This window comes from Ambystoma mexicanum, chromosome 5p (assembly GCF_040938575.1).
Source record: "Ambystoma mexicanum isolate Mex_15411 chromosome 5p, UKY_AmexF1_1, whole genome shotgun sequence".
NCBI classification, from domain to species: Eukaryota; Metazoa; Chordata; class Amphibia; order Caudata; family Ambystomatidae; genus Ambystoma; species Ambystoma mexicanum.
The window spans coordinates 1,334,710,964-1,334,726,499 of NC_090930.1; the positions used below are offsets into that span (position 1 = coordinate 1,334,710,964).

The following is a 15,536-nucleotide window of genomic DNA, read 5'->3' on the forward strand; positions in this document are numbered from 1 at the left end:
TGCGACATCAAGTGCTGTGCTTACAGTAGCAGGGTTCCGCTTTGATGAACACACCGCTGAAATCGGCCAACCAACTTGTCAACAATTGTTATGTGCACAGGGGAGGCCCTGCTCAACACACACACACACACAAGCAGATGTTACTTTGGGAACTGACCATGCCTCAGAACTGATCTGATCTTTCTATGTTGATGCCACGGCTGACGTATGTTATACCATGTAACTTCAGGACATTACGACAGGAACAATACCAGATTTTCCCCAAAAGTTGAGGTACATCGTACCCTTTAATTCCTGCCCATTTCAACCTCTGACTTCGGCCTGCTATTGTCAACCTCCACTCCACAGCATGGTTTCAGAGATCGAGGGACATGGATAAAATGCTATATTACACTGCAGTGAAGCCACCCCAGTGGAATAGGATTTCCCTCTAAAGCTGATATAATGTCATGGCAGGAGGAAACTCGATTTAGGCTTCCTATTTAAGCCATATACAGCATTATTGTTGAGGACAGGTGAAAAGTGTGAATGAGGCCATACAATGCGCTAAAGCAAAAACAAAGATGTTATGGCTGGCAGGATTAGAATGAATCTTAACCACTGGCATTGATCTGGGCAACCCTCCAGACCATCGTTCTTCACCTGCCAAGCCATTACAAAAGGGGAAAGACCATATAGAAATCAGACTTGGCCCCATTCCAAAAGGGGCAGTCCAGCCCGAACTGCTAGGTCACATCCCTTCTGCACGAGACCACAAGCATCCCCAAACATGTTTCGGCCTTGTTGGACGTCATCAGTGAGGAGTAGCTTGGGTCTCTGCGCTAAACATAGATCAGGGAAGAAAGTAATACTACTACGTTCCGTCCCCTTTCGTCTATACTTATGGGACATTCCTCCGTCTTGTGGGACGGGAGCGGAGCACTTTGTAAAAAGCATCACATTTTTAAAAAATGTGTCCTTCTTCTCTGTCAGAGAGCACCAAAGTATTAACTGAAAAGGATACGGTACTCAAAAGGATACAGGTGGTAGGTTCTTCCGGATCCCTGTTCACGCGTTTTGATAGTTGTGAAGTCAAGTTAAGACCTTCCAAATGATACAACTCTCTGACTGGTAAAACAGGCAGAGTGATGGATCACTGGAAAGGGCGTGGGTAAGGTATAGGAAGTCAGCCTAGAACAAAATAAAGTATCATGAATAACTGCCCCAACCTGGGTATGATGGAATAGAAAATGTCATGAATGCACACACTGACCTTGAGTCTAGGGCAGATGAATCCAGCAGAGTCTCTTGAGGAATCCAAGGTAGAACAAACGACAAGGAAGGGAAGATTAGTAAGGGAGACTTATCCCGAACGGAACGAGGCTCACGCTAAATACCGGGTTGATGCACCACAGGATAGCGTCCAAAGTACTGTTCACTGTCACCTTCCAATTATCCTTGAAAAGCTTCCTTCCCACTTAGAGTAAAGTATAGAAATGAATCAATCCCCCTGTTAATTTCACAGGTGCAGGAGTTGGAAATAGCGCTCCTTTTTAAGTTATAAACAAAGTACACGCCGTTCTGTACAGCCGCGAAGAAAAGAGCGTGTGCGTGTGGATTTACACGCGATTAGGATTCACGCAGTCCAGGCCAGCAGTGTTTGAAGACAATATGTATGCGTGTGGAATTTACACACGAGCAGGATTCACGCAGTCCAGGCCAGCCGTACTTGAAGATAGCGTGCGCGTGTGGATTTACACGCGAGCAGGATTCACGCAGTCCAGGCCAGCAGCACTTGAAGATAGCGTGCGCGTGTGGATTTACACGCGAGCAGGATTCACGCAGTCCAGGCCAGCAGCGCTTGAAGATAGTGTGCGCGTGTGGATTTACACGCGAGCAGGATTCACGCAGTCCAGGCCAGCAGCGCTTGAAGATAGTGTGCGCGTGTGGATTTACACGCGAGCAGGATTCACGCAGCCCAGGCCAGCAGCGCTTGAAGATAGTGTGCGCGTGTGGATTTACACGCGAGCAGGATTCACGCAGCCCAGGCCAGCCGCGTTTGAAGACAACGTGCGCGTGTGGTTTTACACGCGAACAGGATTCACGCAGCCCAGGCCAGCCGCGTTTGAAGACAACGTGCGCGTGTGGATTTACACGCAACCAAACAGCTCCAGGAATCAGCGTGTGGCGGAAAACACACTATAGAAGGCCCAAAAAGTAGCTGTAGTAACCTGCAAGGATGCAGACCAGAGGTTCAGCTACACAACGCCAAATGATTCGATCAGAAGCAGCGAGTGAAGTTTCCACGCTGCTTAAATACGTAATGCCGTAGTTCACGTGACGAAGCAGAATACACGTGAAGTTAGCGACGTGAAAAGTGCAAACGTCGTTTTCCCGGCAACGTATCGAACAACCGCCATTTGGAATAGAACGGTCTAGCTGTTCTACGAGCGTAGGAGGTAGGACCACGTCCAGCATGCATGACACTCTCTTCTTACGCGGAGTACCGCACGCGGCCATAACCCCGCCCTCCTTAGCTCCGCCCGGCCCATCGCCCATCAGTCCTTTTCCCTGCACGATCGGGACTGGACGCACTTGCATCTTTGGAAGATTTTTTCTTTCCAGTGTCCTTCTCTCCTGCTACAGCTTAGCGGTCGCGTAGTAGTCCGTCTATGCCACTCCGGTTACATTTTCCTAATTGCTCTTCCTGCCAACGACGCTTCACTAGGGCGGATCCCCATCCTCTTTGTTTAGAGTGTTTGGGTCCGGACCACCGGTGGGACTCGTGCTTCTACTGCGATTCCATTTCGGTCCGGGCACTTCAATGTTATCTGGAGCGGTGGGAGGAGGTGTTTCAGCACACTCCTCCTCGGCATTTTCAGAGCCTCATCAACGAGAAGAGACGCCCAGTAAGTTCTTTAGTTTTTAGGGCACCCTGGCCGGGGGACTCCTTTCCGGGGTTCTTCCCGGTCCAGGAGGAGCTTCAAAACTCTGTGTTATGCGCCGCCCTGGTGTCTGGCGCATATGGCCGCGTTTCCGCATCAGAGGACGTACGTTGCCACCACCTCTTCCGTTTTAGCGGTCTAGTGTTTCCCTGCGCACGGCGAAAGGCTTTTTAGGCACGCCCCCTTTGCCGCCGTTGTGTTGCAACTGTTTGGGTCAGCTTCCCTACCGCTTGCCACACGTTGTTGCTATACGCTCCTTTTCCTTTCACTCCTCATTGTACATCTTTCCCTTGCTCTTTGCCTCTCTCCGCCGAGCCTTACGTTTCCTTGTTCGGCTCTGCGTACCTCCTTCGCATTCCCAGTGCGGTTGCCCCCCCACCCCCCTCCGGTACGCTTCTTTCTCTGGCGTTTCCCTTGTTTACTTTCTTTCGTGTGTGTTTTTTCTTTTCCCTCTCCCTTTCCTGTCTTCTTCAGTTTTCCCGCTTTCCTTCTCTTCCTCTTCCGGCCTTTTTCCTCCACGTTTCCTATATTTTCCTGCCTTTTGGCAGTGTTTATTCTGATTTGCTTCAGTTTGCGTGCCATTTGGGAGATTTGCCGTCTTTTACACCACGGAGCCTACTGTCCAGATGGAAGTCACCGGCTGATTGCTTCTTTGGGGTTTTTTGTTGCCAGTTTCTGGCTTTTTCCCCAAACCTTCCCTTCTCGGGAGGGGGTCACCGAAAAGGCTCCTTGCTAAGCCTTCGCGGTGGCTTCCATTCGAGGAAGGAGTACACCTCGAACAAGAAAAAAGAGGGATTACAGAGCCAGACGATCTTTGAGCCCTGAGAGTCAAGAAGAAGCCCTAACAACAGGTGAGGAGGAGGAGGAGGGAAACTTGGGCATACAGGAACCGCTACAATCAGAGTTTGACAGATTGCAACACCCAGACCCTCAACCAGTGGACATGGCTACTGCTGAACAATTACAAGAGCTGATTGCAGCAGTTCAGAATCTGTCGGTGGCGATGCAGAACATCAACCTCCTAAAACAAATGGTGGCATCGAGAGAACCTCCTAAAACTGATCTGCCTCCCATGGCATTGTCCTCCGGGAAATTTGAAGGGGCCCCAAAGAAGCTAAAGGAGTTTCTAGATGCATGCAGAGTATATTTTACCTTCAGAAAACGCACCTATTCCACGGATTACGCCAAGGTGAGTTTTCTAGTCTCAAATATGTCTGGGAATGCCCTAGCTTGGGTTACTCCATTAGTGACTTTGGGGCATTTGTAGAGCTATTGAAACGCACCTTTGAAAGACCGAGATCGCACAATCAGCATGTGGAGATCTTCTGGACATACCGCAGGGTCAAGCTGATGTTTTGTCCTATATTCTTCATTTAAAAAGTTGGCCACAGAGACGGGGTGGTCGGAACAGACCCAATTTGTATTATTCAGACGCGGGCTGCGAGAGGAAGTGAAAGATGAGCTTGCTCGCGCCCCTCGCCCAACAACATTTGCAGATCTTATGTCGGCTACTATTCAAATTGAATTTCGGATGCAGGAAAGACGCCACGAAAGGCGTTGTAATCGACCAGTCTTCCCTAGGAGCCTCTCACCTCCTCCTCCAATGCATGTGTTACGCTCACCTGGATTCCACAGGGGCGTCGAACGAAGCTGGACTGCTGCGGTCTCCACCAGTGTGACTCGTAGCAAAGTGATGATCGACTGCACTTGCCCACTGAGTTTCGTCTGCCTGGCCCGCAGGAATATTTTCCTAAAAGACGTAAAGGGGATTAGCCACCCGTGGTAGAGAGGTTACACTAACACTATTTTTCCTGAAAACTTCCAGTATTCCCCTTCATAAAGTCTCACCTTATTGTTTGGAAGGATGAACACTCCATCCTGCGTGGAGTGCAGGGGCACGTAGAAGTTCAGTTACTTCACTGATCCGAAGGTATTTGGCAGAGTTTCAGACAACAATGACTCCGAGGTAAGTAGTGTGTAAACCGAATGTATAGTTCTTTTAGAGTTCAAATGTCTGTTAATTCACTCTTGCTCCTTTCATACCTTTTCCCTTGCAGCGTGATCAAAGGAGTGAGTTCGCCTCAATGGATGAAGGTAGTGCTTAGGTAAGTGTCCGTTTGTACCAAGCACTGTCTAGCTAGTAATATTGTTCCAAATGTAATTAACCAATAGTTCTCTATCTTCTTTGCAGGTGCGTCGCCTTGCGAAAATGTCTCACGTAGGATGATGACCATGCGCTGCCTCGAGCGGTAAAATTCCAAGTAAGTATCTTGTGATAAATAATAGAATGTCATCGGAGGAATCCCGCTCACCTGTTGTTTGTTCTTGTCTTTTCAGATGCTGATGTTTCGGGCAGAGATTCAACGGATGCTGCACCGGGTCGTGGAGATGCTCCGAAGACAGGTGAGTATGGCGCGGCGCTGCAGCTGGCAATGCAACGCGGTTTATTTTAATGTCTTTTTCCTTTATACACAGGTGCGGCTGCTCCAGGAAAAGATGATGACCAAATGGAAATCTCCTTGTTCTAACCTTCTCTTCTTTCCTTTTCTCTAGGATCGGCTCCGGACACAAGACGGGTGTGGCTGTAGACTGGATGCTGGACTGCAGACACGGTGAGTGTTACACTGCTAAGATGCAGAATAACGCGAAGCGTGTGCTGTTCTTCGAGCGTGGTTTAAATAGCATCAAAAAAGTAGTTCCCAGGTAAGAAGTTCCAGTACCACACCCAAGCAGCAAAAAGTTCCTAAAGGAAAGTAGTCCCTTCATGGCCTCATGATGGCCTGTACATGAGTTCTTTGCAGGATGACCTGCATAGTTTAAAGTTGGCAATATGAGCCTGGCGCCTACGGTGCCAGGACTGAACCCATATAGCCCCTAGGCGGGGTTTTGGGAATTCCTGTGTCTTCTTGGGTGCCTGTTCCCTGGACAGGTGGACCTGTTCCGGATGTCTGTGGGCAGGCATTGTGACAGCATGTTTCCAAACGGACTGATGAACCTATGCAAATAGGTACTGCTTGTCGTTCGCTTACTCCTGAGGAACGAAGGAGAAGGAGAGAACAAGGCCTTTGTGCCTATTGTGGTTCGGATCAACACTGAATCAGGACTTGTCCAGAATTACCAGCCAGACAGTCGGAAAACAACAACCCTCGGACCTCGAAGGGGCGGGAAACCGGGGGGATGGTACTAGTCCCTGTGTGTCCATGGCCATCGGCTCAGCTAGATGCTCAGAAGATGCATGATTAATGGTGTTACCCGTCAAGGTGAAGGTAGATCAGCAGGTGGAAGCACTAGCCTTGTTAGACTGTGGGGCCGCAGGAAATTTCATCGACACGCTATGGGTAGATAAGGTGGGTCTACGGCATGTGGATCGCTTGGGAGACTAAAGAGTGGAGGGAGTTGACAGGAAGCCTTTGTACTCAGGCCCCATTACACAGACCACTGAATTACTTCAGGTTGCTATCCCACAACATACCAAATAAATCCAGTTTGAAATTATTCTCGAAGCCCATTTTCCTCTTATTCTGGGTATAACATGTTTGTGACAGCACAACCACCACACCGACTGGTTGACCAACAGGTTGGAATTTGCCTCTTCTTACTGTCAAAAGCATTGCATACAGACTGTCCACTACCAAGAGGCCACACTGCTACCTAGTATAAATAACACCACCATCGGAGTACATTCTATTGCTGGTATCCTGGAGTCTTATGAAGTAGTATTTGCGGAAACTAATACCCTGGCATTACCACCTCATCGCCAAGAAGACTGCAATATAGATTTGGTACCCGAGCCATTGGTACTTTTTGGGAGAATGTTTGACCTACGTATCTAAGCCCACATGGGCATTCAATTATGTAGACAATATTGCTTGATTTGCAGTTTGAGAAGATTTGTTTGATAGTCCATTCTATGTCTTCACTCATAAATAAAGTTGGTCTTCTTAGTTAGTCTGCATACATTGCAAGTTCTGCAGGGATGGTGTCCCACAATCTCCCTCATGCTCCACATCTCGGTCCTTTGTGATTTCTTGTTTAGTCTGGCATGAGTTAATACATCTTTCAAGTTCTTGCCCCGTTTTAGGGCCATTCTTGGCATTGGCTCCTCCGGTAAGCTTAACTGGACCAGGGGCCAGAATTTTTTAATTAGTGCCTTCAGTTTTGTGGTGTTGGGTCCGAAGGTAGTTACACAGGTCAATGGTTGTTCTTCTACTGTGTTCTGTGTTTTTGATGTAAGGAGGCATTCCCGTGGAGTGTATTGTGCTCTTTTATTTTCGTGTTTCTGACTAGTTTTTCTTGGATAACCTCGTGTTTGTAGTTTGGTTTGTAGGTCTTGGGCATGTTTTTTTAATTATTCCAGTTCCGTACAGTTCCTTCTTAGTCACAGAAACTGCCCATAGGGTAAGTTATCCGTCAAGTTCCTTGGATGATTGCTCCTATAGTGTAGGAGTGTGTTCCTATCTGTTTCTTTCTTATATAAGGAGCATGTCAGTTTGCAGTCTTTAGGACTAATCAGGAGGTCAAGGAAATTGATTTCTCTATTGCTTTTGCTGAGTGTGAACCTAATTTCTTCAGTTTGCTCATTGATCCAGTACAAGATGGTTTCCAGAGAGGATTCATTGTCTTTCCAGATGAAAATAATATCATCTATGTATCAGAACCAATGGAAGATATTGTCCAAAAAAGGGTTGGTTATGTTCAAAATGTATTTCTGCTCATATTCGGACATGAAAATAATTGCCGTACTGGGGGCGAAGGCTGCCCCACTGATTTGCAAATAGAAAACCTTGTCAAAAGTAAAGAAGTTATTAGTCACTGCCAATTCCAAGAGCTCCACGATGAAATTAATCTGAACTCTTTTCTGTACCATGTGGTGTGTGAGGTGCTGGCGTATACATTTGATAGCTGAATCTTGAGGAATGCTCGTGTACAGGCTCGTAATGTCCATTGTCGCCATTAATTCTTCTGATGGCATATAGGGTTGGTTTTCAAAAATGGATATAGTGGCCATTGAGTCCCTTAGGTAAGTGGGTGTTTTTTGACTTAATGGTTGGAGAAAGTAGTCCACAAATGTGCAGATTGGTTCCAATAGTGACCCACACCCGGAGACAATAGGTCTCCCTGGTGGTGTAAGTTTGTTTTTGTGTAATTTTGGAAGGGCGCAGAATGCCGGTGTTCTTCCTTCCGAGGTGATCAAGAATGTTTCTTCTTTTTCGGTAATCCAATCATGCCTATCTGGTTATGTCTTGGATCTTTGCTCTAATCTCTGTAGTCGGGTATTTTTTCAGCTTTCTGTAATTAGTTTCCTCATTAAGGAGGCTCATTACCATGTCCTTGTATTGCTTCAGATTCTGGACCACAATGCCTCCCCCCTTGTCCGCCATTTTGATGACTAAGTGTTTATTGGCTGCAAGGTCTTTAAGGGCTTTTTGTTCAGCTGAGTGAAGTTTTTATCTCAATCTCTTGTGTGTTTCTTGTAGTTTTGTCATTTCCTTTTTTATACGCAAGAAATCACAAAGGAACGAGATGTGGAGCATGAGGGAGATTGTGGGGCACCATCCCTGCGGAACTTGCAATGTGTATGCAGAATAACTAAGAAGACCACTTAATTTATGATTGAAGACAGAGAATGGACTATCAAACACTTCTCAAACTGTAAATCCAGCAATTTTGTCTACATAATTGAATGCCCGTGTGGGCTTAGATACGTCGGTCAAACTAAGAGACAAGTCAATAAACGTATTGGAGAACACATATCGTGCATCAGATGCAGGAAACACACATCCCCAATGGTGTCACACTACCTTGAATATCAGCAGAGCCCGGACGACATGCTATGGTGGGTAGCAGATAAAGTCCTCAACACTACCGATGAGACAAACGCATTGAATTATAAAGAGCTATGGTGGATTTTTAAATTAAAGTCTATAACTAGAGGATTCAATGAAGCAGTTCCCTCCACCCCTACTAACTAATTGACAAATTGATCATCAAATGTCCACAGTAGACATTTATCATCATTGGACCCTGCGGACAGGAACACGATATCTTGTAGACTAGACCACCAGCACTTCCAGCAATACGTACATGAATCTGCCATGCTACAATAATCATTGGGGTCGTTAGTACAGCTTAACCTGTAGATAACAAGTTATCATCTCTGCATGGGTTTCGTGTTAGGACACATGTATATTACTTATTGAGTACGTTCTTTGTATTGTATGGAGTATCCTCATGCTAATATGCTTTATTGGGTTCAAAATGCAGCCAAGACTAACCGGCATCATGTACCAGAAAACAATCCATATGTGACTTCATATGTGTGGGAACCTGTATGGGGTAGCCTCTATGCATTTACCATGTTCAATGTGACATTGCCACACTGCTGTTACCACAACCTGACATTTGGCTGTGCAAATATAATGATTTATCAGTACAATCCTTCGGATTTATTTAATCCATGGCTGCATATGTTTCATCATATATTTTTTTATATTGAGACAACCACTATAGCGCCCCATCACAGGGATTACACTATCAGCTATACCCACGCCCCTTTCTCTTACCCCGGTTGCCGTCCCATACCTCTGTGAACCACTTCATATGGTTCTAGCACGTACGCAGCACTGGCAACCATCGGTGCGCATGCGCAAAGCTCCGGGACACTAGTCCACCGTGCATGCGTCCATCTATCTTGCGACACAGCTCTCCACTCATTACTGTGTCTGGTACGCTGTGGCACTACATCGCAGCCTAATGCAGTGATCACGCTGACACTCTGCAGCGCGTACTGCCATTCTTACAATTCCAGGCAAGAATCTCTCTCTGCTCCGTCCCCCCTGCACCTAGCCTCCAGAGAGGGGACGTTTTCGAGCCATTTTGGAGCCTCCCTGAATTACGGCGTACCTCTCCTCAGGCCATTCTCATCCTGTGCCTCTGGTTTCCTTGCAGGGCCCAGCATTTACGTGAGGCTGATTTACCCACGCATATAGATTCTCCAACGCTCCTGGCGGTGACTGCCTTCATCTAAATAAAGGTATACTTTCTTAACCACATGAGACTCCTCTGGTTACAAGTGAGCCACATTGCATGACGATGCTAGCTCCTCCCCTCCTTTTAAGCCTATTTTTCTCCATTACAGGCTTCCTCTATGCACAGCCAATGGCTGTACACAACAATCGCTACTGCTTTGCCCTTCAAGTAGCCCCCTACAGCGACAGTGCAGGTACTGTCCTTACAATCTTTACTAAAGTCCTGCAACTTCTATGACATTAACATAGATCAATAAAAGAGTTCCAATACTTACATCAGGGCCCTTACTCCTTTGCCCACTTACAGCACCCCAAGACAGCTATTTCCTGCCTGGCAAATTGGAGTACAAAAGACTCAAGACTCTTTGCTTCCCTATTCCAGGAAGATGCATGTAAGAGTTCACTAGATCAGGTCAGTCACACGGCTGGGCAGCCCTTTTGGTCAATAGGTTACCCCCTATTTTTTACCAAACTACGGTTTTTAGATTTGTATATATACACTTGCTTTTATGTATAAAGTAGCAGCATCTTAGAAGAGCCACACTCTAATCATATCCATCTTGTATGTTCCCTTCTCTAGGGAGCCTTGGTCTTGGCCCCAGATGAAGGCTTACAGACCAACCTGCCGAAACGTCATGGGGAAAAACACCTTTGGTGTTTGAGCAATCCCCACTTAGTACTATCTACAGTTGTTTTATATCGAGACGTTGACTAGGTCACCCCACAGCCTGGCTATATTGACCTTCTAATGGCACCTTGAGAAAGAGGCATATCAATACAAGCCTCAAATATACTTGTTTGTTATTATTCTACTTTTTGTCAAAATGAACATAAGAATGATATATTGAATATGGTCACACTTTTAGATATGTACTATGTTTTTGTTACTGCATCAGTTTTGAATATTATGTTATGCACTGAAGATGTTTTGCATATAATTGTAAAAGGCAAAGAAATAACCTTTAAAGAATACAGATGCTCTGAATGAACATTGCACTGCTTCACAAGCTAAGTAATTAAATGCTCTGTGAGATTAGTTTGGTTGCTCCTCTATCTTTTCACTCTCTTAATTGATACAGAACATTTCCTGTAAAAAAATTAAAAGCATGATAAAGTAAGGACTATTTATATTAAAAGGCTTGTAAATACCAAAATATGTGTGGTAGGACGACACCCTCTGTTTCAAGTACTATTCGCTCATAAGTCCTCCCACAAACTTTGAGCTGTCCCTTACGTTACCGTTTTGCTATGGGATGTCGGTGAACTGGCAGAAATCCTCTATGATGGTTTCTCAGGACTTGATTTTCCTAGGTTTTACACTATCGACTGCAGAATATACCTGACCGGGGACAGAATGGCAGATCTGTTGGCCACGTGTCAAGTGTTTATGCGGTCGGAGAGCATGTCGGCCTGGTGGTTCCAGAGGCTTCTGGGCCTCATGGCCTCGTGTGTTCTGGCTCTTCCTCCTGCTCGTCTCAAGATGAGAAGGACACAGATTGCTCTTTGGAGTTCTTGGCGCCAAGCAGTGGATCCAGATTCCAAAATGATATTGGTTCCACCCTTCACGAGGATAGACCTCCTGTGGTGGTCTTCTCTCAGCAATCTGTCGGTGGGCGTTGCTTTTCAAGACCCCTGCCTGCTGTTGATGGTCTTCTAGGTTGGGGAGTGACGTTGGATCCTCTTCAGGTTTCCAATCTCTAGTCGCCGCACGACAGACAGCTTCATATAAATCACCTGGAGCTCCTGGCGCTGAAAGCATTCAAGTCTGTCATTGTCGACAAGGTGGTCCGTGTCCGCACGGACAATGTGGTGTCCATGTTTTAAATCAGCAAGCAGGGGGGGGGGGTACCAAGTCCCCTCTTCTTGTGGATCTTGCCATTCAGATTTTGGAATGGGCTGTTAAGCATGGTATCTGGCTGGTGTCAGTACACATCCCGGGCCAGCTGAATGTTACTGCAGGTGCCCTCAGCCGACGAACAATGGTCAGCTACGAGTGGGAACTGAACACGGAGGCTCTTAGAGATTTTTTGTTGTTGGGACACTCCAGAAGTGGACCTCTTCGCGACGTCGACAAACAGGAAGCTTCCCCTGTATGCTTCCAGAAACTGGCTGGGGGCCTCCTCTCTGGGAGATGCTCTTGAAATTCCCAGGCACAACATGAGGGCCTATGCTTTTCCGCCTCTGCCTCTGATTCATCCGGCTCTTTGCAAGCTGAGTGGCACAGTGAATTGTTCTCTTCTGTTCATAGCACCGTGGTGGCCAGCCAGGTTTTAGTTTTCGGAGCTTCAACATCTATCGCTGTGTGCGCCGATCAGGCTTCCGCTAGTTCCCAACCTGCTTCATCAGAGCGATCAGCAGTTGTGGCACCCCTCCCCACAATCGTTCAATTCAGCGGCCTGGTGCCTGAGTTCAGATCTTTAGAGCGCCTCAATTTGTCCGCAGATAACATGCGCATTCTTCAGGCGGCCAGGAAACCCTCGACAAGATCTCAGTATAAAAGTAAATGACTATGGTTCTGTCCCTGGTGTTTGGTTAGGCAGCTGGACCGCAGGGAGGCTATCGATGTGGTTCTGTCCTTTGTCTCACATCTGGCAGAGTCTGGCATTCATGTCTTGTCCTGCAGTACTTATCTGTTGGATATTGCCGCTTATCTGTCCATGGATCAGTGCTCTTTTTCGCTGTCAAATCTAGTCATTAAAAGGCACTTTGCAGGCCTCATGCATCTTTACCCTTCTGTTCGCAAACCGCATCCAAGGTGGGATCTGAATGTGGTCCTTATGACCTTGTGCCATAAGCCTTTTGAGCCCATGGCTACGGTCGACCTTAAGTACCTTTCGTGGAAAGTGTCCTCCTTGGTTGCTGTGACTTCGGCAATGCGTGTGAGTGAGATCCAGGCTTTGTCGGTGGAGCATACCTTCCTGGTTTTTCTTAAGGATAAGGTTGTCCTGAGGACGAATCCTTCCTTCCTTCCAAAAGTGGTCTCGGATTTTCATCTGAATCAGTCAATCTCCTTGCTGGTCGTCTTTCCAAACGCAGCCTCAGAGGCTGAAAGGGTTTTGCATTGCCTGGACGTTAGAAGAGCTCTTAAGTTCTATCTGGACAGAACATCTGAGTTTAGGAACTTTTCTCAGCTTTTGGTGACTTTCGGTATTCCGCAAGGTAAGCCGGCCTCGAAAGCGACCATCTCCAGATGGATTGCTGCCTGTATTGCGGAGGCTTACACTGTTCAGGGTCTTCAACCTCCAAAAGGGATTCATGCTCATCTTGTGCGAGGCAAGGCGGCTGCCGTTGCCTTCCAGAAGTATGTTCCCTGGGAGACCATCGCGAAAGCGGCTACATGGGCCTCCCCATCAGCTTTTTGTAGGCATTACTGTGTAGAGCTGAGCTGCAGAGCTGATGCTCAGTTCAGTCCAGCTGTGCTTAAAAACCTGTTTCAGTAGTTTCCATCCACCTGTAATTCCTGTGAGGAGTGCTTGGGAATCTCCCATAAGTATTGAGGAAAGGGGACTGGACGTAGGAGTATATTAAAGTTACTCACTTTAGTGACTATCTTACTCCTAGTCCATAGTCCCCTTTCCTCCATACGCCTGCCAGCCGTCCTCTCTAATAAGGTTCCTCTGTTATTGCTTAAAGAGCTCAGACCTGGTGATAGAAAAGGACTGATGGGCGATGCACTGAACGGAGCTAAGGAGGGCGGGGTTATGGCCGCGTGTGGTGCCCCTCATAAAAAGAGAGGAAGGAAACATTTTTGAAAAAGTTGATGCTTTTTACAAAGTGCTCCGGTCCCGTCCCACAAGACAGAGGAATGTCCCATAAGTATGGAGGAAAGGGGACTATGGACTAGGAGTAAGATGGTCACTATGGTGAGTAACTTTAATAATAAAGGTGAGCCAAAAGATGATAAAGCAATCCAGTTTCAAGCATTCTCCCTATCACTTTTCAGATCAAGCTGGAACACTTCAACTTCCTTATTGCAATATTCTTGATGGCAGATGAGATGAAAACTGTATAATGAACCTTAATGGCATATTAGTAGAGGAAACTGCTCAGAGAACCCATTTACCACACACACAAAGATATTTGATACACACTGTAAATGTAAAACATGTCTGCATAATTTAATCAGTTCAATGACTGTTGGCTGTGATATTAAGGGCCATGGGGATTCTCTTGCTTTTGTAACAAAGTTGTTCCAACTTGATGCAATGTATATACAAAGTCCTTTTATTGCATTGTTTGTAACTGAAGTCACTGACACAAGTTTACTCTCTAATATATAAGACTGCGTGTGCTGATGTGAAGTGACATTCACATTATTTTCTGTCTGTTCCATAGGTTTGCTGGTACCTAAACATGTGCTGCGAAATAAAGAGGCGTTTTTTGCTGCTTTATGGGACCCAGCACGGCCAGTCTAAAGCCATTGCTGAGGAAATAGCCCAGCAAGCAGAACAGCATGGGCTTGTTGCGGAAGTGCATTCTCTCAAAGATACAGAGGAGGTGAGGAATAGTTTTCTGCTTTGCATACTGGATCTTCTCGGCAGTCAGTTGTGTCCTCAGTTTAATGGTGGATCTTTCAACTCTTTCAGCTTTTCCTAATGCATGGTGAAAATGGAATTGGGAATAGTTTTAGAGGCAGACATGCTTAGTGCATTCCCTGCTGTTAGACTCAGGGTTATACAGTTGGGTATTCTGTCTGTCTCAATCCCAGTCTCCAATGTTCCCCAACATTTTTATGATCACGCAATAAGTATAAGATTCATAATGCCCTTTGTCTTGGTCATTTCATCCTAATCTGACTTTGTCTATCTTCTACTTCACTTCTGAGTATCTCTGTCCAATGATATTCAGTGAAAAAAACATGGATGTTGTTTGATTTTCTTTTGTATTTATTTTTTATTGAACTATACCATGAAGACTATTGTGAATACGAGAAAGTAAAACGTTGGATCAATAATAAATACATTTCAACCTATAAAAAGTTTTAACTTGGTAATCGATTGACTTTATATAGTAGATCAAACCATAAGTATAATTTAATGATAAATTGATTTTTCAAATGATAAGCCGTTGATAACAAATTGAATGGTATTGTTTCCTTAGCTGGTATGTGGATTAAAAACCAAGGAAGATAATGCAATTTTAGATTATGTGTAGAAATAAGCAGTCCACACAGGCAACAGCGCCCCCTTATTACTGAAAACGTTATCTTTTGTAGATAATAAGATACAATCTTCTTCCCACCTGTTTTTTTTCTTAGATTTTCCAAACGTAAGTATTTCTTTTTTCGAATCACAATAGAATTCACAATAGAATTTTTTTTTGAGTAAGGTGACAAATGTAGAAATACTTGCAAGAAATATCAAAATTACCTCTCAGGAATTACATACATGGCAATAATTACATCCAAATTAGCTCCCATCTAAAAATTAGCCAAGCACTCAGGTTTCCAAAACATGTGTAAAGTAGAATCTGCGTGTTTTTTATTTTGCCAGTCTTAGTTTGACTTTTTTCATTTAAATTGAGCAATTTTTTCATATATTTTTTTTTAAAGTTTTATTGTTCTTACAGCTTCAAAATCTATTAC

General features: G+C 45.5%; 1 protein-coding gene across 1 annotated transcript in view; it reads left to right on the top strand.

The window, feature by feature from the left end:
• MTRR (5-methyltetrahydrofolate-homocysteine methyltransferase reductase) overlaps positions 1–15,536 on the top strand; it is a 983,610-nt gene that overhangs the window by 265,441 nt on the left and 702,633 nt on the right. The window contains exon 2 of the mRNA XM_069613725.1: positions 14,288–14,449. Coding sequence (XP_069469826.1) covers positions 14,306–14,449 — 144 coding nt within the window. The 5' untranslated portion in view covers positions 14,288–14,305. The remainder of the gene's footprint in view (positions 1–14,287; positions 14,450–15,536) is intronic.